We start from the raw sequence: 25,853 nt of genomic DNA on the forward strand, positions 1-25,853 counted from the left end.
TTTCCAGCAAGAGACACTATTTATAGACATAATATCTTTGATAATGGTGGGTTGGGATTTCCACCACTGTAGGACTTAAACGAAGACTCCCTGGCCATGCTTCACGGACTGCTTTGGGAATTCCGGACCCCACTCCAAGAAGCATGGCCGGGTTTAAAGAGGTCACTACTCATAAAAGCAGTACAGTATGTGAAGAGCATGAATATTTCTAGTTTGCGAAGATGCCCAAATTATGTACTTGTCTGGCCAGATTTGTATGCAAGTATGCAGCCAGAGGTATCTTCATGGTTAACTCCCTCCCACACACGCGCGGTCAAAACACGGTCATTTCATTTTTAAAATAAAAACAAGCCACAATACTGCGACTATACATCGAAACGCTGTGGTTATACTAAGTGGTAGATTTTTTGCCGCAGGTAACCAAACTTGTATTTGCCTGTGTGAACATGCTAAGGCTAACACACAGCTGTTAGCTATGGCTAAATCTTTTGTTAATATGCTATTATTTTATTTGTTTTTGTGGGTCAGTTTTGACACATTTCTGGAATTATTTCCAAAGTGAAGTTCTGAAATTCTTCTCAAAGTCTCATTAATTATTAAGTTGTTAAAGCTTTGTTTTTATACAGAACACATTGCTAATGATTTGTGCTAGTTTAAGCTAGTTTGTGCTGTTAATTTATTTACACTGAGGCTGAAGAGGTTTTGATCGCCGTCACACTTTTCTACTGCCTCATAAGAATAGTTTTTGGCTTAAGTCACTAAAAGGGAAGACGTTTTAGGTAGTAGTTACTGTGAAAATAAAAAACTGAAGCAGTTTGAGGTAACTCTGAAGTAATAGTGCTGTTACAGCATACTGTGATGAATACAGTCAGGAGTCCTGTGTAATAATACCGTATTCTCTTTTTTCTTCTGGAAATTGGGATTTTTGTGCTTGGTAATTTATGAAGCCACTGAGGTGATATGGTGGATATTTTTTAATAAAACATGGCCACAAATGAATATGTAAAATCCTCTGGTTGAAGCTTCTTGAGATTTACTTTGTGGCTGTGAAATCTTGTGTCAATTCTTGTGTTTTAGTGAGATAAAAAGAAATGAATTGAAGTAGACCAGTGTGGTCTCAGGAACCAAAACAACCACAAAGATCTGCCAAATAATGAACTGGAGGCAACGTATTTAAGTGTTGACCCATGGCCGTTTGTGGCCTTGAAATGTTAACTTGTGGCTTTGGTATTATTACAAATGTAACCTTGTGAAGAGTTGGTTGGTTGGTTGGTGGCGTTGTGGTGCAGCAGTGTCCAGGGTCCGATTTTGTGTGATCTCATGGGGTTTCAGTTCACCTTCCACCGAAATGCCAAGAGGATTTGCCCCTCTAAGTTGCCCCTGGTGTAAATATGTGAGCAATAGTGCACTGTGAAGAATTGGCATTCCATCCACCATGGATTCTCTCACCTTTCTTCCAGGATAAAGTGGCTACTGAACATGAATAGACTGATTGATCCATTGTAGTATTGTTTTCATTTTACACACAATTCACTCTGTCAATTAGGCACGTTTCCTACATCAGGTATATGCATTAAATGCCTCACTAATGCTATCACTCTTCTTTTTTGTTCAGGCATCTGCACAATAACAGGATTGAGGAGATTGGGAAGAACTGTTTCAGTGGCCTGGATAACTTAGAAACACTGTGAGTATGATATCCCAAATCATTCATTCATTCATTCATTCATTTCCTATTATACTCTTTTAATCACCCTGAAAACAAATGGAAATTTGCTCAGTTCAAAATCCAGATTACTGAAATACCTGCTTGAAGAGTCCTAATGAGTTTGCTGCTGTTGCTCCGGCGCCCTCTACAGCTAGGCCTGAGCAGATTACGACCAGCTTCGAGCTCTAAAGCTGCAAACCAGAAATTCCCTAGCCTTATTTTTTGTGTCCCCCAGCTTTCACTGCACCTAAACCAAAGGAACGAAGAGCTCTAACTAACTGTGACAGGTGTGTTAGAGGATCATAGAGAGCAGAAATAGAAACGCCGACTTTCTGGAGGAAACACTGCAACATGCCGAGACTTTCCCAATGTGCCGAGCATTTATTGGTCTAGTCTGTGATTTATCATTTTTAAAAGCAGCACAGTTGACACGCCGTGTTTACCTCAGTCCAGCCAACACAGCGTCATTTGTATACGTTTCTGGTCATGCTACTTGTTTTGTGTATATAAGGTGGATTCTTTGCTTACACTGATGTCGGGCTTAGTTAGTTTACCATACAGCTATCCACTCCTCTGTACGTGGCTGCGTCTTACTCCGTGTAGGAAAATCGCCTCCTGTTTCTTTTTCCCTCTCATTCGGACGGTCTCAGCTGGAAGGAGCTCGGTTTAACCTTTTGTCTATTCATTAATTTGAGAAGTCAAGAATGCTAGCGGAGAGCGGAGGAAGTTTATGCTGGGCCTTGTTCTTCATCTCAGTCTCTCTCTCTCTCTTTCTTCCTGTCTTGCCCTCAGCAAGTGGAGGAAGAGGGGAAGGGGAAGGCAGATAGCCATCGCTGACTCGGCTTTATTTACACTGGCCGCAGTTAGGACAGGAAGAGGGCACGCCAACATCCTTCATTCCCTTGGGGGTAGAAAGACAAGGGAAGAGGGCATGAGTGGTCGAGGAGGGAGGCAAGGAGTATCATGTAGCAATTATGACAAAAATAAGCGGAAATAAACACTGAACCTTGTTTGTTTTTTTTTAATCCTGCGTGCGGCAACAGCTGTAGACAAGAAAGTTTGACACAAATACATTAAATTTAATATCAGTCCTGTGCAAATAAAATCCCGGATGTGAACGTGTAATTGTGTGGTTAAACTGTGCTGACGCTGTTGTTTCACTCTCTCATTGAATTTGGAAGAAACAGCCAGGAAACCAAAAGGTGTTTGAATTCAGAAACCACATCCACATCAACAGACGCCCGGATTAACCTCTTCTGATTCTTTTACTGCTATTGAAGCCCATTCAGCGTTGGGTTATAAGATCAGAAAAAAAAAAAACCCATCTATTGTTAAGAGTTTTACAAACAACGTTAAAATTACCGTCAAGCAAAGCTACAAAGAGGGAACTTGATGTTTTTGCCCAGAGTGTTATTTTGTTATAGTAGCTCTGCACTGATGGCCACAAAAGCTGCTTTAACTCACTGAAGCCAACATGTATACTTTATTCATTTTTTAACCAGCGATACAGGACACACCTCTGTCCCATATCAGCTCACGTCTGTCCCATATCAGCTCACGTGCTGGAAAAGCTGGTCTTAGTGGTCGTAGTTATTTTCACTTTTTTTGACCTTTGACCTGCAAGTCAGTAAGAAACGTGTGGATGGGATTAATGGTTTCTCTGAAAAATTAAGGCGGTGCTTCACGTCACTGTTTTCTGTCCTTTCATTGAATTTGGAAGAACCGAAAAAGTGTTTGAATTCCGAAACCACATCCATCATCAACAAATGCCTGGATTAGCCTCTCAGATTCTTGTATTGCTATTAAAAAAAATAGAAATCTATTTAAAAAAAATGGAAAAATAAAAGTAAAAGCATGTACACACTCAAAAGTCTTATTCAAGATAGATGCATATTTATTTAATGCCCATGTTACTGCAATAAATTAAGCTTGTAAATGTACAGATTTCTAACATAAACCTGCCTTCATTTACTTTCTGCTGATTTTTTTTTCTTGCTCTTGATGATATTTGTTAAAAATTTCTAGGAATGGTGTTTTTTACAGAGCGCTTGGGGTTTTTTCTTTCTCTCTGCCTGTTAGGATTTTCTTGTTAGCAGTGTTGGCACCTCAGGTGAAGTGTGCCGCTTCTCCGCAGCGTTGCTCTTCAGTGTAATCAGTGTAACTTCGGAGCAGATGCCATGAAGTCGTGTTCAGGCTTTTAAAACACGACCGGCGGGTTTCAGCTTCGAGTGTTAAGCAAAAAGTTAGTGGCAGGGAACATGGTGACCGACAGGCATGTGAATAAACCTCCGGGGTTTTTGTGCTGCTGCCAGACTGATCTGTGATGAAGCGGCTGCTGCTTGATCAATATGCAGTTAATTTATTGTTGTTTGTTTGTTTGTTTGCTCTACATCGCTGAAAATTCATTAGTCAAAGTCATTAGGGCTGTAACTCATTTTGATAATTGATTTATCTTTTTTTTCAATCGGATTAATCGGTTATTTGAGATATTTCTGAGGTAAAAATATATGCAAAATATCCAAAAAAATACTTTTTGTGTAAGCTAATTGATTTAATTTGATTTTGACAAGTGACATAAAGTGTAAAAATATTTGAGAAACAAATTTTATTAGCAGCAAATTGTTTTGATTTGTTGTGGCTATTTATTTTTATTTGTTTTGTAATTTTTTATTTTTTTTATTTTTTTTGTAATTTTTTATTTATTTTTTATTTTTTATAAAAGTGTCATGCCTAAAGACAAATTTTTCAGAGAGTCATTTTTCAATATCATTTCCATTAAAGATGGCCATACAAAATTTATTTTTAAAAAGCATGATAGATAGACTGTACTGTCCATCCCTTGAGAGAGTAAGCTGCTTTATTCACACAGATATAGCTTCAGGTTTCAGTAATAACTCTCCTGTCTAATCTCCAGTGACTCGGACATTATCGGAAATGAACATCGGACATTATTCAGTCTCATTTTCCTGACATGTGTCTGTGTTTATCTCAGAGATCTGAACTACAACAACCTCAAAACCTTCCCCGAAGCCATCCAGACTCTCCCCAAGCTGAAAGAGCTGTAAGTAAAAAAACGCTTCTCTCTCTCCGTTCGTTGGTTGTTAAGGAAGTTGTAGAGCGAGGGGTTGGACCCATTACCTCACAGATCAAAAGCAAGCACATTTTCACTACTTCCCTCTGACGAGAGACAAAAGAAACTAAATGGAGGAGTGTACCAGGTGTGAGTTTACTCAGGCCAGGTGTACGAGCCACGCCCATCTTTTTACAACCTGTCAATCATACCGAAACTGAAGGAGACTCTCTATGCAGTAGGGGTTTTTCTTTTCGTTCCCTCATACTTGGCTACAGTGCATTTTCACTGCTTTTAAAAATAAAAAAATCGGATCCAAATAGCTATCCATCAGCTAATGAACAGACATTTTTAAAGTCTACGTGTGTGTTACGTCTGGGGAAAAATATATATATGTGTGTGTGTATTTATATTTATGATTTTTGGATAAGAATAAATGAATAATTCGCTGCTTCGTATCAGAATTTTAACACATGACTCAAAAAAAAATCCAGATTAATTACTACTTAAATAAATCACACTCCTCCTCGCTTCGTTCCCTGCCGATTTCGATCACAGTCCATAAAGCATTTTTATTTCACTGACACTTTTACAGCCATAAAATGTGACTATTAATCCCTTTCCTATTATCTTTGCCTTCTTTTTTTTATAGCGCTATTCATTTCCAGTTTAGTGATTTACATAAAAAAAAAGTTAATAAAAGGTTGAAAAAAATATTTATGTTGAAGTCACATGAATAACAATAAATCTATGAGAATTGCGAGGAGTTTAACTGAATCGTATTTAACAAGATTAAAGACTCTAGAGCTTTTATAATAGCCTCCAAGGTTCTTAATGATGGTACAGTAAAATAGAATTGAATTCATTTCAGCAATAATTTCTAGGAGCATGCGTTTGTATTTATGCTTCTTTTTTTTTACTTCTCATCCTCTTGACACAAATTCTTCTTATAAAGGGATAATTCTATATCTCGTGATGTGTATCAAGGGAAATGCCTTTATGTATCATGATCATTTTTGTCACATTACTCATCCCTATATTCAGTTTTACTCTAATAAAGTATGAACACCTCAGAATAATACTTCACTTAGTAACAAAGTGCTCTATAAGTCAGTCATCTTCCATATTAACGGTCTGCTGCTATCTACAGTTCTGTGCAGAAATATATCGGTTAAGAAATATAAATATATCGGTTAAGAGGGTGATATTTTTGGAAGCTCTTTCCCGTTTGTCCCATTTTTATTTATTTATTTATTTATATTATTATTATTATTTATTTATTTTTTTATTTTAATTTATTTTATTTTAATGTTTTTGTTTTATTTTATTTTATTTTTATTTTATTTAGTTAGATAGTTATTTATTTTATTTGACTTTTTAGTATATTATTTTATTTGGTTAGATAGTTATTTATTTGATTTGATTTTTTTTAGTATATTATTTTATTTAGTTAGATAGTTATTTATTTTATTTGATTTTTTTTGTATTTTATTTGATTTGATTTTGATTTGATTTAGTTAGATTTTTTAGTATTTTATTTTATTTAGTTAGATAGTTATTTTATTTGATTTTTTTTAGTATTTTATTTTATTTGATTTTTATTTTTTATTTAGTTAGATAGTTATTTATTTATTTTTATTTTTTTAGTATATTATTTTATTTTATTTAGTTAGATAGTTATTTAATTTATTTGATTTTTTTAGTTAGTTGGTTAGTTACTTAGTTAGTTATTTTATTTCTTTTAGTATCTTATTTTATTTTATTTAGTTAGATAGTTATTTAATTTATTTGATTTTTTTAGTATATTATTTTATTGTATTTTATTTTATTTAATTACATAGTTAGTTAGTTATTTTATTTCTTTTAGTATCTTATTTTATTTTATTTTATTTGGTCATTTTTGTCAGTTTTGAATGAGACTGCCATCTTGTGTTCAGACTCAGTATTGCTGCATGACTCATCACTCTAGAAATGTTAGCGTCCCAACAGGATTAAGGATAATAATAAAATAATTTTTTTTATTAAATGAGAATTATTAATTAAACTATACTATTCTTCCACAGTGGCTTTCACAGTAATAACATTGCCGTCATACCTGAAGGAGCTTTTTATAAGAATCCACTGCTACGCACCATGTGAGTACATTATAAAACAGCTATAATATTCACACACACACACATACGCACAAAAAAAAAAGATCTTTTATTCAAATCATTTTTTATTCATGGCTGAAGAGCCGGAGCTCTTGAATTTTCATACAGTGTTTTTGTGTACGTGTGTGTGTGCGTGTGTGTGTGTGTGTGTGCAGTCATCTCTATGACAACCCTCTCTCCTTCGTGGGAAGGTCGGCTTTCCAGAACCTATCAGACCTGCACTCACTGTGAGTTTGCATTTCACTGTAGTTTATCCACTGCATCGCTAAAATGAAATGTTCGTAAGATTAGATCACGATGAAAACAATGCTCAGGTCATACTCTTCATATCTTTTGCTTGGAACACTTATTTGCTTATGATATGACATGCATGTGCTTTGAATTGGACTTTATTTGAGCTCACGACTGAGCACAGAGAGGCTTGTGGAGCTCTCTCGGTGACTAATCCAGCTTAGAAAATACACACCGATCAGCCATAACATTAAAACCACTGACAGGTGAAATGAATAGCACGGATTATCTCATTACAATAGCACCTGTCAAGAGTTGGGATATATAGTTGAGCAGGAAAAAATGGGCAGGCGTAAGGATCTGAGTGACCGCGTCAGACCAAGTACACCTCTTCATCATTCCTTAATAATAGATAGATAGATAGATAGATAGATAGATAGATAGATAGATAGATAGATACAACTTTATTATCAATGCGTAGTACAGGTAGCGAAATGCTGTTTAGCGTCTACCAGAAGTGCAAATAGAACAAGTGAAGATAAAATATGTAAATTAAATTAATTACATTAAATTAAATTTCTATGCCGAGGTTTCACTGTACAAAAAATAAATAAAGCTGTAACATAATAATATGTGATAGTTGTATATACAGCACAATATGGATAAAAAAATATAATCCTATATGTCTGTGCATTATGTACATTGTAGGTACAACAGTTACACAGATTATATACAAATCGTATAGAGTTTAACTGGGGCAAGCAATGAATTCACAGTTCATTTATAATTCTATAATTATTTAGAGAAGCTGTATGACATCCTTTCAACATAATGCGCCCTGCTACACCGTTCAGGAATAGACACAACAAAAAGTACAAGATGCTGACTTAGCCTCCAAATCCCTCAGATATCAATCTGATCGAGAATCTGTAGGACGTCCTGGACAAACAAGTCCAGTCCACAGAGGCTCCACTGCAGACCTGGTGCTTGATTATTGATCTCAGTAATGTTCTTGTCTCTGACTCCTCACTCCAAAATTTAGTGGAATTACTTTCCAGAAGAATGGAGGTGATTATAACAGCAGAGGGAATAAATCAGGAACAGGATGTTTAACAAGCACCTGTGGAATGGAACGGTCAGGTGTCCGGCGTATTCAGTAGATTAAAAGTGCTCATATGAGAGTAAGAGTAAGGGGTTGCAAATATTTTACTGTATACTGTATTTTACGGTTATGTTTTTTATATAATAATGCGTTGTGTGTGTGTGTGTGTGTGTGTTAGGATGCTGCGTGGTGCTAATATGATGCAGGACTTCCCCAGTCTGCGTGGAACAGGGAATCTCGAGAGCCTGTGAGTTTTCACTCTATCCTCCCCCTCATATATATAGAGGTAATGCATGCAGTATAAACAGACGAGAAATGACATCTGGATTTATATTTTTCATTAATTCAGGCTATTTTTGAAAAATCATATATTATTGAGGATGAATTGTTACGTTTTCACACAGTGAGTTTCTTTCTCAGTCTACCACCAGCCAATCAGAGCAGGCGTAGGGTTTAGTTATCGATTAAATAATAATTGATCAGACGAGGCAGGGTTTACTGTAGGTTCACTTAAACTGTCTCGTGATTATTTCTGAATAAGAAAGGAAGATTTCGAGCACATTTTTCCTGATTATCATCACGTGTGTGTGTGTGTGCGTGTGTTCTCCAGCACCCTGACAGGCACCAAGATCAGAGCCGTACCTGCAGATCTGTGTGAGGATCTCTCAGTTCTCCGGACTTTGTGAGTTATATTGCAGTCCCACGTGTTACCTGCGTGTGTGTGGGTGTGTGTGTGAATACACCAAGCTCTTGACCCTAATTCTTTCCAATCACTCTCTTCCATAATAATTTAACATACAATTTTATGTTTAATTGGGTACACATCACGATCACATGATCACACACACACACCATTAGCACTGCAGTGACAGAAAATGACACAGTCATGCACACACTGATACTACCTGCAGAAACAGACAGAAGTGAAAACATAAATGTGTCAGTCAGACTGCGGAGATGTGTAATTAAACCTGACTCTGAAGTGACACATAGCGGCTATGGAAGGAACGAAACACTGGAGCCGTGCTGTTATAAAAATCAATCAACGATGGCGTGCTGTGATGCAGCGTGATCCAAGCAAGGTCCATAAAGACATGGATGAGTGAGTTTGGTGTGCAGGAACTGGACTGGCCTGCACCTCAACCCGATAGAACATATTTGGGATGAATTTGAGCGGAGACTGCGAGCCATTCCAGAACTGGGATGTCTGCCTTTACATGTACATGAATTTAATATAGAGTTGGCCCGCCCTTTGCAGCTATAACAGCTTTAACTCTTCTGGGAAGGCTTTCCACAAGGTTTAGGAGTGTGTTTATGGGAATTTTTGACCATTCACTAGAAGCGCATTTGTGAGGTCAGACACTGATGTTGGACAAGAAGGCCTGTCTCAAAGTCTCCGCTCTAATTCATCCCAAAAGGTGTTCTATCAGGTTGAGGTCAGGACTCTGTGAAGTTCCTCCACACCAAACTCTCTCATCCATGTCTTTATGGACCTTGCTTTGTGCACTGGTGTGCAGTCATGTTGGAACAGGAAGGGGTCATCCCCAAACTGTTCCCACAAAGTTGGGAGCATGAAATTGTCCAAAATGTCTTGGTATGCTGAAGCATTAAGAGTTCCTTTCACTGGAACTAAGGGGCCAAGCCCAACCCCTGAAAAACAATACCTGTATTCAATGATTTGGATTCAATTTTTGGCAATATACTGTATCCTAAGTTTTAGCGATACATGGCAACCTCCGCATTGTCTGTTTATATCAAGCAGCCGTAAAAAACTTTCCCAATAACACCACAAAACTCTTCAGCACTCATTAAGAGATATCGTAACGCAACACCACACACCGCTCAGCCAAGTCCACAATCAGGAGGAAGGACTACTCTGGCCAAGTCAATTTTCCACTTTTTATCCAATCAGGCTCTTAACTCCCTGCTAACAAGCTTAAATCCTTCCAAAATTTACCTCATTAAAGATACCGCCAGTGTATCACAGCCTTAAAGTCATAATAACATGCATGCCACCGATTTTATTCGATAACACAGTGTTTTAGAGCTATCAGGTTTAACTCGTTTCATCTCTGAGACACAGCATGGCTTTAACTCCAACCAGATTTCTGTAGAACTTCTCAGTAAGTGCCAAAAGTTTAAAACTCATCAGGAGATGTAGTGAGACAACACTACAAAACATCACCCACTGATTTCATCAGGAGGAAGCGATCGAAGGGAAAGTTGTGTGGATATTACTGAAGCGCCCCAAGCCCTACTGTAAAGCTACTCTGTGTTTAACTTGTCTTCAAGCAGGAATCAAACTCAACACGTCAGTATTTAAAGCTGACGTGCAGTGACTTCTACACCGATCAGGCATAACATTATGACAGGTCTCAGATCTCCTCATCATGGCACCTGTTAGTGGGTGGGATATATTAGGCAGCAAGTGAACATTTTGTCCTCAAAGTTGATGTGTTAGAAGCAGAAAAAATGGACAAGCGTAAGGATTTGAGCGAGTTTGATGAAGGGACAAACTGTGATGGCTAGACCACTGAATCAGAACATCTCCAAAACTGCAGCTCTTGTGGGGTGTTCCCGGTCTGCAGTGGTCAGTATCTATCAAAAGTGGTCCAAGGAAGGAACAGTAGTGAACTGGCGACAGGGTCATGGACGGCCAAGGCTCACTGATGCATGTGAAGAGCAAAGGCTGACCCGTGTGATCCGATCCAATAGACGAGCTACTGTTGCTCAGATTGCTGAAGACGTTAATGCTGGTTCTGATAGAAAGGTGTCAGAGTACGCAGTGTGTGATGGGTCAGGGCTGTTTTGGCAGCAAAAGGGGGACCAACACAATATTAGACTGGTGGTCATAATGTTATGCCTGATCTGTATATATGTATATCCAGAGCAACTTGCATATTTTATCTCATCTTATACAATTGAGGGTTAAGGGCCTTTGCTGAAGGGCTCAGAGGTGGATGCTTGGTGGACCTGGGATTTAACCAATACAGTTCCAGTCTTCAGCTGACCAGATTTGGTCACTCTGTTCGATCAGTGTCCTGCTCTTGGTTGGCGTGTGGAACCTAATGTTGTAGCTTGTCCATCTCAAGGGTCGAATGGTTGTGGTTTGTGAGATGTTTTTCTGCTCATCGCAGGTGTAAAGAGTGCAGTATTTTGAGCTGGTTGCGCTTTTCTGATACAGTTCTGTTGGGATGCATCGTGTTTTCTGGGGATCTGTCCATCCGTTAGTGTTATTATGTCAGTAAAGAGCAGTTGAATGTTTGTAGGATGTGTATAAAACTAACACTGGTACGGATTCAAATAGGAGCAAGGTCACAGCAAGGTCAAATAGTTGTGTTGGTTCGTATTTTGTTTTGTATTTTTCAATAGCGTCCTTCACGTTATTTAACGGTTAAGTTTATTATAAGTGTATTTCAGGCATGCAAATTTATTACAAGAAGGACTAGACTTGTTGGCAGCGAAGGCATGCACATCGACGCCGGAGTTTTATTGTTAACCAATAAAAATGATTCAGTGTTATTTAATTTGGTGACTTTTAAGATTGATGTGGTTGCATTAGGAGGAGAATTAAACCCACATGACCCAAATTACCCTCAGGAACAAAAAGCATGAATGAATGAAATACACTCGCCTCTGAATAACCGCGACTGAAGAAATAAAGGAAATTAAACACAGATTCAGACATGAAGACTGTACATGTTAAAAGTGTGATCAGACCCTGCTTACATCTTCTGTTGAAAATCTCCATATGTAAACACACACACACACACTGTTAGGGAACATCATTCTAATGGGCAGTGTGTAGTGTGTGTGCTGCTGTATGGAGGTTAAAATCTCAGCTCTAATGATCTCCCTGAGGAGCTGCAGAGCTAGGCATCACCCACACACACACACACTCACACGTGCATGCACACACACACACACATGCACAAACTCACACACTCACTTTCTCTCTCTCTCTCTAACTCTCTCTCTTTCTGTCTCTCTCATACACACACACATGCACAAACACACTCACACATACACACACAAACACTCTCTCTCTCGCTCTCTCACTCATACACACACACACATACATGCACAAACACACACACACTCACACACACAAACACTCACTCTCTCTCGCTCTCTCTCTCATACACACACACATGTATAAACACACACAAACACACACACACTCTCTCTCTCTCTCACGCACACACACACTCACACATACACACAAACACTCTCGCTCTCTCTCTCTCATACACACACACACACATGCATAAACACACACACACACACACACACACTCTCTCTCTCTCTCACGCACACACACACTCACACATACACACACAAACACTCTCGCTCTCTCTCTCTCATACACACACACACACATGCATAAACACACACACAAACACACACACACTCTCTCTCTCTCTCTCACACACACACACACACACACACACTAACACACGTGCACAAACACACTACTCTCTCTCTTTCTCTCTCTCTCTCTCTCTGTCTGTCTGTCTCTGTCTGTCTCTCTCTCTCTCTCTCTAATTCACACACACACTTCTGCACTGTTTATTTGTATGAATGGTTGTTCTAATAAAGGCTGACTTGCATGGATTGTGTGTAATTGTGCATAATGTGAAATATTAAGTCTTACTTGATGAAACGTGTGTGTGTGTGTGTGTGTGTGTGTAACAGAGATCTTTCCTACAACGAGATTGAAGAGCTGCCTTCCTTTCAGGGTTGTGTGAGTCTTCAGGACATGTGAGCACCTCTCACTCTCTCTCTCTCTCTCTCTCTCTCTCTCTCTAGTCCAGACTTCCTCATCTTACTCTGTTCTTTTAAAATGCAGGAGTTTGATTCTCTCTCTCTGTCTCCGTCTGTGCAGAACCCTGCAGCAGAACCGCATCCAGCAGATCGAGCGCGACACCTTCCTCGGCCTGACTAACCTCCGAGTCCTGTAATTCATTTTCACGTGAACATTTCTCAGAATATCAGGAGACAGGATGTGCTCCTCAGCCCTGTGACACTCGTTTTCTTTCTCCAGCTTGAAAGAGCGCCTGTTGTTTGGCTCACAGCTTAGTGACTAACGTGTGGAGCACTGCTGAGGAGTAACACTTTCTCCAAGCCTCATGTTCAGCCAGATTTTGTCTGATAATAACCCTAAAATGAGATTACTGCATATGAGTGTGTAGGTGTAATCTGCCTGGGTTGTGAAACAGGGTGAGGTGAGAAGAAAGCCATTATCGGAAAGAGAACATAGGTGTCCTGCTGCTGGAGCCAATCAAATTAGTTTTTATTAAAACAGACAGCAATTTTGGAAATATTTATATATTCGATTAAGTTTCTGTTATGGGTTTTTACTGTAATATTTGTGTGGTAGAAATCACTATTGCAGGCACATTCTGGAAATTCTAGTACAGTGGAACCTCAGTATACGAATGCCCTCCTTTGCGAATCTTCGCCTTAAGAATTGAAATTTGCATTGTATACGAAGCATTTTCGATATACGGAACAAACTGAACGCCGGTTAATTGCATGTAGCCGCTCAAAACTTGTTTGCGTCAGTGGAAAACCAGCCGAAGCAAGTTTACGGATTTTACAATTTTTTTCAGTCAGTGAAAGCTATTTCAAAAGAGTCAACCCACGATAACAACGTTGCTTTCGGCATGTTTTCAAAAGCTAGGTGATTTTTATTGTTGACAGATTGATGGCGTGGGTGGTCTGTTCTATTTTTAGCCCAAGCTTGGTGGCACGACTTCCTGTGAGGAGCCTTGACATGGAATGCTTGGCTTGGGTCAGTTTTTCAGCCATACAGTTTACATACGCTTCGTATCGGTATTATTGCTAATATTTTTGGGTGGCTGGAACGGATTATCTGTGTTTACATTATTTCTTACGGGAAATAATTTCTTATTTCTCTAACTCGCCTCCAGAACAAATTAAATTCATATGCAGAGGTTCCACTGTATTTAATCAGGTTTGTTAGACGTTTTAACAAATGATGTTCTCTGAATGAAAACTATCCCGTTCATGTTTAGCAGCTGCAAAAAAATAGCTTCTTATTTTTATTACAGATAATAACTGAGTCAGCTGGGTTTAGTTTAGGTTTTGGCAGAAGTACCGCACATGCTTGGTGGTGTGGGAAAACCTGTCAGATGTTGCCGTGATTTCTTGCCAAAAGTCCATTTTTAAAAAGCTAGGTTTTGACAAAGATTGTGTTTTTCTGCCTTTAATAATACGCTTTCACGTCTCAGCTTTAAGAATCTATAAATACATTTAACTAAAATGACACGGATTACATTTGTATTTGCATTTACATTATAATCTCGTCTCGTATAAATAAACAGCAAAGATCGTGTTGGGGAGACACGTCAAACACAGTGAGGGGAATAAAAACGTCTGTCTGCATAAAGATGTCTTAAAACCTTGCTAGCTAAGTTTGATTTACTCACACAGTCAGCGTCATGCTTTGGTCAAGTCTTTGGAAAGTTGCCCGCTGTTACAAAATGGATCTAAGGCCCCGTGCACACCAAGGATTAACATCCGTCTCGAGAGATACCATCACAAGCTGACACACAGGCGAGACACAAAGCTGGTCGTGGGGCTTTAAGAATACGTCTCCTGTGACCACTCGTGGTCAGATCTCATACGTCAATTCAGCTCTAGCAAGAGTGTCACACACGGTCATTGAGTTCAGGCAGAAATGTTCCATGAATCCTATAGACACGCTGCTATAGGTGCAGCACTAGAATACAGATTGGGGGGAAAAGAATAGTGCTTGGGGAATTCTCCAGCAAGGGGTTTCCAGCTAGGTCAGGGACGGAGTCAATCAGGTGCTTGATTATTTATGTCCAGGACAATCGCAGATACAGTGGAACCTCAGCATAGGAATGTAATTCATTCTGGAGAATCCTTGGAGTTCCTAAGGTGAAAATTTGTATTGTGAAACAAATTTTTCCAAAAGAAATAATGTAAATGCAGATAATCCATCCCAGCCACCCAAAAAATATTAGCAGTATTACCAATACGAAGCTGTATGGCTGCTTACAAACAATTGACCTAAGCCAAGCATTCCATGTCAAGGGTCCTCGCAGGAAGTCGTGCCACCAAGCTTGGGCTAAAAATAGAACAGACCACCCATGCCACCAATCTTGTCAGCAAAAAACACCCGAAAAATGACACAGCTCTTGAATGCATGCTGAAGGCAATGTTCGTATTGTGGGTTTACTCTTTCGAAACAGTTCCCGGATGTTCGCGGTTCAGTTTGGTTCGTTTGTATGCCAAAGATGCTTCATATTCCAATGCAAATTTCTTGCAATATTTAAATTTTTAAGACGAAAATTCGTAAGTGAAGACATTCGTATGCCGAGGTTCCATCGTACATTCCTGTTCACAGTACAAACGTGATGTAGCCCAAACCCAGACATCTCTAAATGTGTTTTTTTTAGTGATACGAGTCTTCAAGACACATGTAACCCTGTTCACAACTATTCACTCACAATCAGATCATCCAGGACGCTTGCTAACGACAGGTGTGAACGAAGCTCATTTATGATCAGACACTGGCTGTCAGGATGCCTTGTGATGCTCCTGTGCTGCATTCAGAATGAACACTTTTAAATGCGGTTTTATTTATGGTGGCAGGCAAAAAAAAGGAAATATTTCAGTTCAAGCCTCCAGGTTTCAGAACTGTATATAATAAAAAAAATAGCAAAGCAAGAGTTTTCCCTTACCACCACGCATTTATGCTAAAGTGGCCCGACATAAGCAGCGCAAAACCACGGTTTTAAGAAATGCAATGAAGAAAAACGGCACTTTGGCCTCGTGTCTGCATTTAGAGAGGCGAAGACGTCATGCAAGGCTGGTGTCTGAGGATTCGGGGGGAAAAAAAAAGAAAATCATTTTGAATGTCACGCCCCTTGTCGAGCCTGTCCGCCTACTTAGCGTTTATTTGTAACTGCGAACATTTCATCTAATCGCCAACAGTAAAAGCGGCTAAGCAGCACGCCAACGTTACAACAGCTATGCAAGAAAACCCCACAGCCGTCTTCCTGGCTAGGATTGTGTTTACTGTGGATAAAAATCACTTTGGATGAAGATAATAAGTGGATTTCATGTTTGTAAAGGTGTAAGTCTTAACGTCTGCTGTTCCTCGAATTCTCTTTAGAGACCTGAGCAGAAACGAGCTGAAGTTCATCCACCCAGACGCCTTCCACTCTCTCAGCGCTCTGACCAGCCTGTGAGTCCAGAACGTTCTCACACTTACAGCTGACACTGAAGTGACCCCTCATTCTCTGTGCTTTTTCACATCTAAAAATAGTAACGATTTTTAACCACTGATGTCGGTAGAACGCAGATTTTTACACACACACACACACTTAAGCATGCTTCTGTATGTTCTTATGGATTTGTTTGCTTTGTCCAGGGATCTGAGCACCAATCTTCTAGCCAGTGTCCCCACAACCGGACTGAATGCTCTGAACCAGCTCAAGCTGACAGGCAACATGAACATGAGAAGTAGCCTGAGTGCTGTCGGCCTCCCAAAGCTCAGGTGAGTCGAGTCGAGCCGAGTGGGCGTGACTGATTGCGGGTCATTCAAGGCTCTTCAGTGTCGCACTTCAGTTAGCTTGAATAATGTGTTGATAATTTCACCTTCATTTGCGGTCAGCTTTTATTACATCAATGATATGCATAGAAGGGCAGGTTTAACATTTAAACCCTGGTCTTATTTTTACTCCATCTCTCTCTCTCTCTCTCTCTCTCTCTCTCTGTGTGTGTGTGTGTGTGTGTGTAGGTCTATATCAGTGCCGTATGCATATCAATGCTGTGCTTTCATTGCCTGTGATGGCACACTGAGCTCCCCGGAAAGAGAGGACAGGAGGAAAGGCATTGGTACGAAACTCTTCAGATCCACACCATTACTTTTATCTCTTTTATTTCTGACAAAATGCCTCACTGCCTCATGTGTACACTGGACAGTTTTGTCCTTCGGAATGACCTAAAGTTATATCTACATGCCAGAAGTTGCCTTGTAGTTGTTTAAAATAATGTTTTGTTTGCATCTTTTATTTTTCTTTTGCTCTCTGTGTGTGTGTGTGTGTGTGTGTGTGTAGATGAAGAGATGGAGAGGCCAGCCCTGCTCATGCATTGTTCTCCTTCCCCAGGTCAGTACGCAATCTTAATAATAAATTAATCAGTGTTCGTCTATTTAACACTAATATTGATCATTTGTTTTCAGCCTTTGAGTCTTTTATGCTAATTCTGTTTGTTTGTTATTCATCTTTCTTTGTTTCTCATTATTTACACGACAAAATCTCAGCACACGGAAAAGGTCATTTCGACATAAAAACATATAAATGTTTAAAAATCTAAAATGCATTCATTTCTCTGTACCACATGCACAGATTTTGCACCATATATATTATGCATAACCCATTATATTGTTGAGTATAACTGTGTAAAAGTGCACATACACACCTCTACTAACAGTAATTCAGGGGCCAAACACTTGGCTAATATTTTACTGAGCAATTATTTGTTTACATCAAGAAACTAATAAGTCTGTGGAAGTAATTATGAATGCCTCAGATCAAAAAAACAAACTGATCATTGAACCGATCAGATGAAATAATTCTGGTTAACTGTAATACAACTGTGTAACTCAAATAATAAGGACTAACTCACATAATACTGATGAACACAAATAATCATGTTCAACTAATATTATAATTAACTCCTGCTCAGCTTAAATAAAACTGTTTAACTCAGGATCAGGATCAACTCAAATAATCCTGATTAACTCAAATGATACTGATTAAGTCAAATGATCGGGATCAAATCAATTAATCCTAATCAACTCAAATAATCCTGATCAATTCAAATAATCCTGATTAACTCAAATAATCTTGATCAACTCGAATAACACTGATTAACTCAAATAACACTGATTAACTTAAATAATCCTGATCAATTGAAATAAAACTGATTAACTCAAATGATTGGGATCAAATCAAATAATCCTGATTAACCCAGATAATATTCATTAACTTAAATGATCCTGATTGACTCAAATAATCTTGATCAACTTGAATAACACTGATTAACTCAAATAACACTGATTAACTTAAATAATCCTGATCAATTGAAATAAAACTGATTAACTCAAATGATTGGGATCAAATCAAATAATCCTGATTAACCCAGATAATATTCATTAACTTAAATGATCCTGATTGACTCAAATAATCCTAATCAACTCAAATAATCCTGATTAACTCACATAATCCTGATCAATGCAAATAAAATTGATTAAGTCAAATGATCCTGATTAACTCAAATTATTGGGATCAAGTCAAATTATCCTGATCAATTCAAATACTGATATATATTACTATATACATATATGAGTTATATATATATTACTGATTAACTCAAATGATCCTGACCAACATAAAATAATACTGATTTATTTAAATGATTCTGATCAACTCAAATGAAACTGATTAACTCAAATAATCCTGATCAACTCAAATAATACTAATTAATTTAAATGATTATGATCAACTCAAATAAAACTGATTAAGTCAAATGATCGGGATCAAAGCAATTAATCCTAATCAACTCAATTAATCTGATTAACTCAAATAATCATAATCAACTCAAATAAATCTGATTAATTCAAATAATCCTGATTAACTCAAATAAACTTGATCAACTCGAATAACACTGATTAACTCAAATAAAACTGATTAACTCAAATAAAACTGATTAACTCAAATAATCCTGATCAACTGAAATAAAACTGATTAACTCAAATGATTGAGATCAAATCAAATAATCCTAATCAACTCAAATGATTAACTCAAATGATCAATGAGATCTGATTGACTCAAATAATCTTGATCAACTCAAATAATCCTAATCAACTCATATAATCCTGATCAACACAAATTATATTGATTAAGTCAAATGATCCTGATTAACTCAAATAATTCTGATCAACTCAAATAAAACTGATGAACTCAAATGATTGGGATCAAATCAAATTTTCCTGATCAATTTAAATAATACTGATTAACTCAAGTAATCCTGATCAACTCAAGTAATCCTGATCAACTCAAATAATACTGATTAACTCAAATGATCCTGACCAACATAAAATAATACTGATTTATTTAAATGATTCTGATCAACTCAAATGAAACTGATTAACTCAAATAATCCTGAATAGTTCAAATAATACAGATCAACTTGTATTGCAATTAGCTAAAATATCAGAAAAGATTAGCTGAAATATTCATTGTCATTTCCAGCAGTCCTGATCAGATCAAATAATCCTGATCTGATCAGCTCATCATTGAGTGTGGAAAGTCTCTGAGAATTTTTTTGCACTTCTTTGTTCATGTGTAAAAAGTTATTGGAGCGATATTTAGAATGTGGTTCATATTGGGTGTTGGGTTTTATATATACTTCTGTTAGACTGGATGACAATACAGTCTGTTTTTCGTCCTTGACCCCTATGCAGAAGAAAAACACATTTATCCGATGCAGACTAAAGCAGACGTCAGACAAATGTATTTTTATCCTACAGATTTATGCAGACTCAAATGCAGGTCAGAGCAAAAGATGGATCTTAAAATGGCTTTTAAAAGATGAAGAAGGACCTAGTATACATTTATAAACTCTTCCATAGCTTTGCCGAAAAAATATGAGCGATGGTCCAGGGTTGCAGAACCTTTCGTCTGCCCCATATGCCCCTGTGGAATGATGGAAATGAACTCCAAATTGGGCTTTCAGCAAATAGCCACAATTCTACCTCGATGAAACCGTATCTCAGGCAACTTGGACCGCTCGTGGCTGTAAATCGACTCGCAGCACAAACATTAAATGTGATTGATTGCATGTGGCTCATATTTTGGCTCTGACAGTACAACACTGAAAACGTAGCCGCTATAGTTGTCGCTTCTTTGACATGTAATGCGCTTACCTTCTCCTCGAATGACCTTTAGGCTGTGTTCGCCAACATCATCTGTTTAGAACAAAACAAAAAAAAGTTTTAAGAGGTAAATTTTTGAGAACACGGGGTGGGCAAATTCCCATATTCCACATAAATCCTTTAGCAAGTGAAAGTGCTAATGTGCTATCAATTCCCATGTTTTGGTTGCTTGGAAACATGGACTACACTATAAAAACGGTAGCTAATATAACATGTAATATACCCTAGTTACCCTAGTTAGTTAGTTAAGAACATAAACACAGACACAAATGTTATTAGATTGTTGTGTTGGGGACAACTAAAAAAAAAACAGAAGGTAGCACTTTGTTCATTAGCCATCGCCATTGTTCATTAAGTTGGATATGAGTCGAGTCTGGGTAACATCTCGAAGTGCGAGCTGATGGATTGTACAAGCAGAAGGGTGATATGACGGCTTTATGCAGAGCTGCATGATCCAGCACTAAAAATCTATGAGGGCATGTCACATCAAGCCAAGCAAACCATTACACCGGATACCATCCACCGCTCGTAAAATATACTTATGTTCCAAAAGTCAACCATATTGCATACTTGTTTGTGTTAATTTTCACTCTGCTGTAGTTTACATTAAGCTCTGCTTTTTATCCTCTCTCAGGTGCGTTTAAGCCGTGCGCCCACCTGCTTGGCAGCTGGATGATTCGACTGACCATATGGTTCATCTGCCTGGTGGCTCTCCTGTTTAACTGCCTCGTCCTGGCTGCAACACTTTCTCCACGCAGCTGCCCGCTCTCACCCACCCGCCTGCTCGTGAGCATCCTGGCAGCGTCCAACCTGCTGACAGGTTTCTACGTGACTGCACTGGTAGTACTGGATGCTGCCACCTGGGGTTCCTTCGCATCCTATGGCGTTTGGTGGGAGACGAGTGTCGGGTGCCAGGCGCTCAGTGTGCTGGCTGTGTTCTCGTCTGAGTGGGCCGTCTTAGTGTTGCCTCTGGCTGCTGTGGAGCGCAGCCTGGCTGTCCGGGCGCTGATGGGTAAAGCGGGAGCACTGAGGAGCTGTGACAGGAGGGGTCAGAGAAGGAAGTTTGGACTGGCTGCAGGACTTCTGGGTGTACTGGCAGCTGGGGTGGCATTTTTAAGCCTGTATCAAGGAGCAGTAGAGGGTTCTCCACTGTGCCTGCCCTTCTCTGGAGGTTTGGCACCTGGGCTGGGTGTGACGGTGGCGCTGGTGTTGCTGAACACACTTGCATACCTGTTGAGTGCCGTGATATACACAAAGCTCTACTGCGGTCTGGGCCGGGCACAGCTTGCCGATCCAGAGCAGGCAGGTTCTGTGAGACACGTTGCATGGCTAATTTTTACCAACTGCATTTTCTTCTGCCCTGTTGCAGCCTTCTCCTTCGCCCCACTGTTGACCGGAACAGGCACTGCAGCCGGAAGCCCGGATATGGCAAAATCAGTCACATTGATCTTCTTTCCTCTGTCTGCTTGCCTCAACCCGGTGCTGTACGTCTGCTTCAGCCCTGCTTTCCGGCATGACTGGCTCCGCCTGAGGGGGCGAATCAGACTCGGGAGAGGTGGGAAAGCTATCGGGACCGATTCAGGGGGCATCAGCGGAACGGGTGAAGGCGGAGTTTCAAGTGAACTAGGCTACGAATGTGGCATGTGCGAACGCTGCGAGGCAGCTCTTCTAGCCAGAGCATCTTCATCATCTGCCTCATCATCGTCCTCCTCCTCTTGCACTTGCAGACATTTAGTGAAGTGGCACAGTTGCCCGGCGCTAACAGCGGGCGAGGTTCCGTGCTCGCGTTCCGACGGTGACTGGGCCGACTGCGGCACACTTTCAGCGCACTCAGAATACGCAGACGAAGGAGATTCGTTTGTATCGGACAGCTCGGAGCAGGCACAAGCATGCGGACGCGCCTGTTTCTGCCAGAGTCGTGGCTTACCTTTAGTGCATTACTCTTACAACGTGCCCAGCATTAAAGACTGAGAATGAGTCACTGCACACACACACACACACTCACACACTCGCACTTTCACACTTTCGCTCATTCACTACAGAGTGTCTGCTCACATGGCACACACACACAAGCACATTAGGCAGGGAACACTGGCCGATTTGAGACACGCCCTGGAGCCCGAGACATTCGACTGGTCAGGAAGCACTTTTCTTTTTTTTTTTCAAACAAATCAGTGTGTGTGTGTGTGCGCACACATGTGAAGCGATGCTGACGCCTCGTCAGTAACTAAAAAGGGAAACTGACAATACGGAAAAGACTCACTGAGCCAAATGTCAGCAGGACTTGATTTGCTTTCTGTTTTTTTCTTCATGTCTGCATGGCTGCAGTGAGCTGTCTGACTTCCCTAATCCTTAAAGAACACAAAGCCGAGTGCTACTGCCCGCCCCTCACTCTTCGACAGAACTTCAGTTTGCAAAGATTTTTGTTAAGCAGGGATAAATGTCTGCAAGCTGAGAATATTTTTCTTTTTTGTCATGATTTTGTTCTTCACTGTTGGCATTCCTTGTTCTATTGACCTCAGCGTGTGACGGAAGTGTGGGATCTTTTTCCCATGTAGCTGCATTCATGTACGTGTTTGTCATGGAGAATGTAACATAACAGAAACATTTGAAGAGTGAGTCTATTTTTACTGCCTCTTTTCTTGGAAATTCTGCTAATATTTAGCACTGGCCAGCCGCCATTCCCTCACACTGTTCAGTCCATCTTGTGCTTCGACGGAGCCTTCGGGGTGAAATAGCGTTTCGAAGGCACAAAAGATCGGACGTCAAATCCAGTTCTGTTCGTCGCTCTCTCTCTCTCTCTCTCTCTCTCTCTCTCTCTCTCTCGGCTGTAGCAGACGTCGTTTTTGACATTAGCAATGGCTTTATCCTACACATAGTGCCCTAATTTATAAACATGAAATGTATGTAAAATTGTCTCAATTATAGTGATGTAAATAATTCAGAGGTTATGGTACTGTATACGACACACAATTGGACCTGTTCCTGTTTTAGCATTCTCTCATCATGTAGATGGAAACTCAGGCCCTGATTTACTGAAAGGATAAAAATCACATTTATATGTCTGGTAAATATGGAATATAAAATCAAAATATTTTGTACCGGGGGTGCGCTGCAATCGGAAAATAATCCGATTCTTTATCAATAATGCATGCCTAGAAGTGTTTTATTCCTCAGATCCATATCATCAGTTTATTTAAAATCGTTTATTCATGTCATCATTTGAACCAATTTTAGTTATTTTAAATACTGTGGAACATCCATGAGACATCCTGATTGTCTGTTATCACACATGTTATAGCAGCTAGAAACAGTCACCAGCATCTCTGTTGATGTCAATAAGGCAAGAAAACACAGCTTGTGCTCCGACACACTGAAGAATCCTGCCATAAATGTAAAAAAAAAAAAACACATCTGGGTACAGAAAACTGCACTATAAGCGTGATCTACAGGTTTGTCAGTGTGAACATGGCCTCCATAGAGAATTTATTTTAAAAGAATCATTATTTTACAAAAGCACATCCTTTCATTTTTATTATTGATAACCACAGCATCGACTTTTTCATATTGCATTTCATCCCTGTAATGTTTCTAACCGTGGACTCCATGTTTCAGAGCATGATCGTTAAATGACGCGACACTTCCGGATTTTTATACTGGCATCATTACAATAATCTTATAAACACCATATTTACTTCCACCGCTTACATGTCCAAAGAGCAAACAATTATATAATCTGTATTTGGTATGTTTTCAGCCTGATCTCGAAGCCTTTCCACGTCACTTTTCACTTCTCTGCAGAATGACTACCTTCATCCAGGTTTTTATTTTTTTTTAATTCAAGCTGTTTAATTTATATTGTCGTGTTAGGCAAATAAGCTTCCACCAGCTGATGTTTAAGGTTAATCTCTTAAATGCAGTAGCAATTAATGTCGCTAACAAATTCCAGATGGTTGAGTGTGTCGTGTCTGTTGTGATTCTACCGTTTTACGTTCGTCTGCGTTCGAGTGTTGTAAATTATTTGTGTATAATCGAGAATGGGATGTATCGTCTAACCATGGAAGCTACCTCTTTAACTGTAGTGGCTGCCAGTAGTGTGCCGAGTGGATGAGAGAGTGTGGTGGCTCATGTGTTTTATGTTCTTCGTGTTTTATGTGGACTGTATGATTACTCGCGCTGTAAATACATCTAGTTTGTATTGTCACTGAATGAAAGTCACATTTTAGTTTATACCAATTGTGGGAGGAAATTGTGTACGGTATATACGGTAAATTTTGTAAAGCAAACCATATAAAGTAAATTGCTTAAAGTCTAAGGCTGGTTTCTCTTTTCCTTCTTTACCACGTTGCATCACATACTCGGCTTTTATTATTATTATTTTATAGCATGACCCACCTACAACTGACCAGGTATAACACTATGACCACCTGCCTAATATTGTGTTGGTCCTCCTTTTGCTGCCAAAACAGCCCTGACCCGTCATGCACTGCGTATTCTGACACCTTTCTATCAGAACCAGCATTAACATCTTCAGCAATTTAAACAACAGTAGCTCATCTGTTGGATCGGATCACACGGGCCAGCCATCACTCCCCACGTGCATCAATGAGCCTTGGCCGTCCATGACCCTGTTGCCGGTTCACTACTGTTCCTACCTTGGAACCACTTTTGATAGATACTGACCACTGCAGAACAGGAACACCCCACAAGAGCTGCAGTTTTGGAGATGCTCTAATCCAGTCGTCTAGCCATCACAATTTGGCCCTTCATCAAACTCGCTCAAATCCTTACGCTTGCCCATTTTTCCTGCTTCTAACATCAACTTTGAGGACAAAATGTTCACTTGCTGCCTAATATATCCCACCCACTAACAGGTGCCATGATGAGGAGGTAATCAGTGTTATTCACTTCACCTGTCAGTGCTCATAATGTTATGCCTGATCAGACATTTATCTATATAAATAAATCCTCAACAGATCTCTTTTCAATTAAAGGTCAAAACCCAGGATTAGCCCCATTTAACCTCCTCACACGAAGTCGAGCTGTGTTCAAAATGTTAAACAGGCTTTGAAATGCAGGATGAAGCTCAAACCTCTGGAAATATGTTATTCTATCTTGTACTGTCCCTAATACAATTGTTGCTATATCAGCTTTCTTTTTCTTTTTTTTTACATTTGGAAGCATTTTCAAGCATTTCATTCATTTTAAGTAAATCTATAGTGCTGCTCAAGGCTCCTGGTAGATATAGAGCCTGTCTCAGGAGCATGGGATGTAACGTGGAGCATCAAACACACACTCGACACACACTCGTTGACACCTGAGGGCAGTTCAGCATTAGCTATTCACCCACTGATATCTTTTTTGGGAGGTGTCTAGAGAACCGGTCAGTGTGAGGGTAGAGTTTTGACTGAACTAGAGGTTTGTCATTACTGATAGTAGATTCAGGTAGTTTTCTCAAATTAGGAAAAAATCCTCAGGAAAATCAAGCATTTTGGTCTGCAACAAAAAAAAAAATTCTAGAGAAACCGGAGGTCAAAATTGTTTTCATTTACAAGCCATGTCGTCAACATGAAATAAAATGTGGTCCTTGAGGG

General features: G+C 39.3%; 2 protein-coding genes across 2 annotated transcripts in view; one reads left to right on the forward strand and one right to left on the reverse strand.

Moving 5' to 3' along the window:
* The window catches only part of lgr4 (leucine-rich repeat containing G protein-coupled receptor 4), an 80,758-nt gene extending 56,772 nt beyond the window's left edge, over nucleotides 1-23,986 (forward strand). The window contains exons 6-18 of the mRNA XM_058381848.1: nucleotides 1,616-1,687; nucleotides 4,701-4,769; nucleotides 6,842-6,913; nucleotides 7,087-7,158; nucleotides 8,443-8,511; nucleotides 8,875-8,946; nucleotides 12,960-13,025; nucleotides 13,150-13,221; nucleotides 16,432-16,503; nucleotides 16,690-16,815; nucleotides 17,059-17,156; nucleotides 17,378-17,428; nucleotides 20,894-23,986. Coding sequence (XP_058237831.1) covers nucleotides 1,616-1,687; nucleotides 4,701-4,769; nucleotides 6,842-6,913; nucleotides 7,087-7,158; nucleotides 8,443-8,511; nucleotides 8,875-8,946; nucleotides 12,960-13,025; nucleotides 13,150-13,221; nucleotides 16,432-16,503; nucleotides 16,690-16,815; nucleotides 17,059-17,156; nucleotides 17,378-17,428; nucleotides 20,894-22,230 — 2,248 coding nt within the window. The 3' untranslated portion in view covers nucleotides 22,231-23,986. The remainder of the gene's footprint in view (nucleotides 1-1,615; nucleotides 1,688-4,700; nucleotides 4,770-6,841; nucleotides 6,914-7,086; nucleotides 7,159-8,442; nucleotides 8,512-8,874; nucleotides 8,947-12,959; nucleotides 13,026-13,149; nucleotides 13,222-16,431; nucleotides 16,504-16,689; nucleotides 16,816-17,058; nucleotides 17,157-17,377; nucleotides 17,429-20,893) is intronic.
* Nucleotides 1-25,853, reverse strand: part of kcna4 (potassium voltage-gated channel, shaker-related subfamily, member 4) — a 257,062-nt gene that overhangs the window by 115,664 nt on the left and 115,545 nt on the right. Inside the window, exon 3 of the mRNA XM_058381850.1 lies at nucleotides 20,251-20,292. The gene's annotated coding sequence lies outside the window, so the exon portion shown is untranslated. The remainder of the gene's footprint in view (nucleotides 1-20,250; nucleotides 20,293-25,853) is intronic.

This window comes from Hemibagrus wyckioides, linkage group LG27, assembly GCF_019097595.1.
Source record: "Hemibagrus wyckioides isolate EC202008001 linkage group LG27, SWU_Hwy_1.0, whole genome shotgun sequence".
Taxonomy (NCBI): Eukaryota; Metazoa; Chordata; class Actinopteri; order Siluriformes; family Bagridae; genus Hemibagrus; species Hemibagrus wyckioides.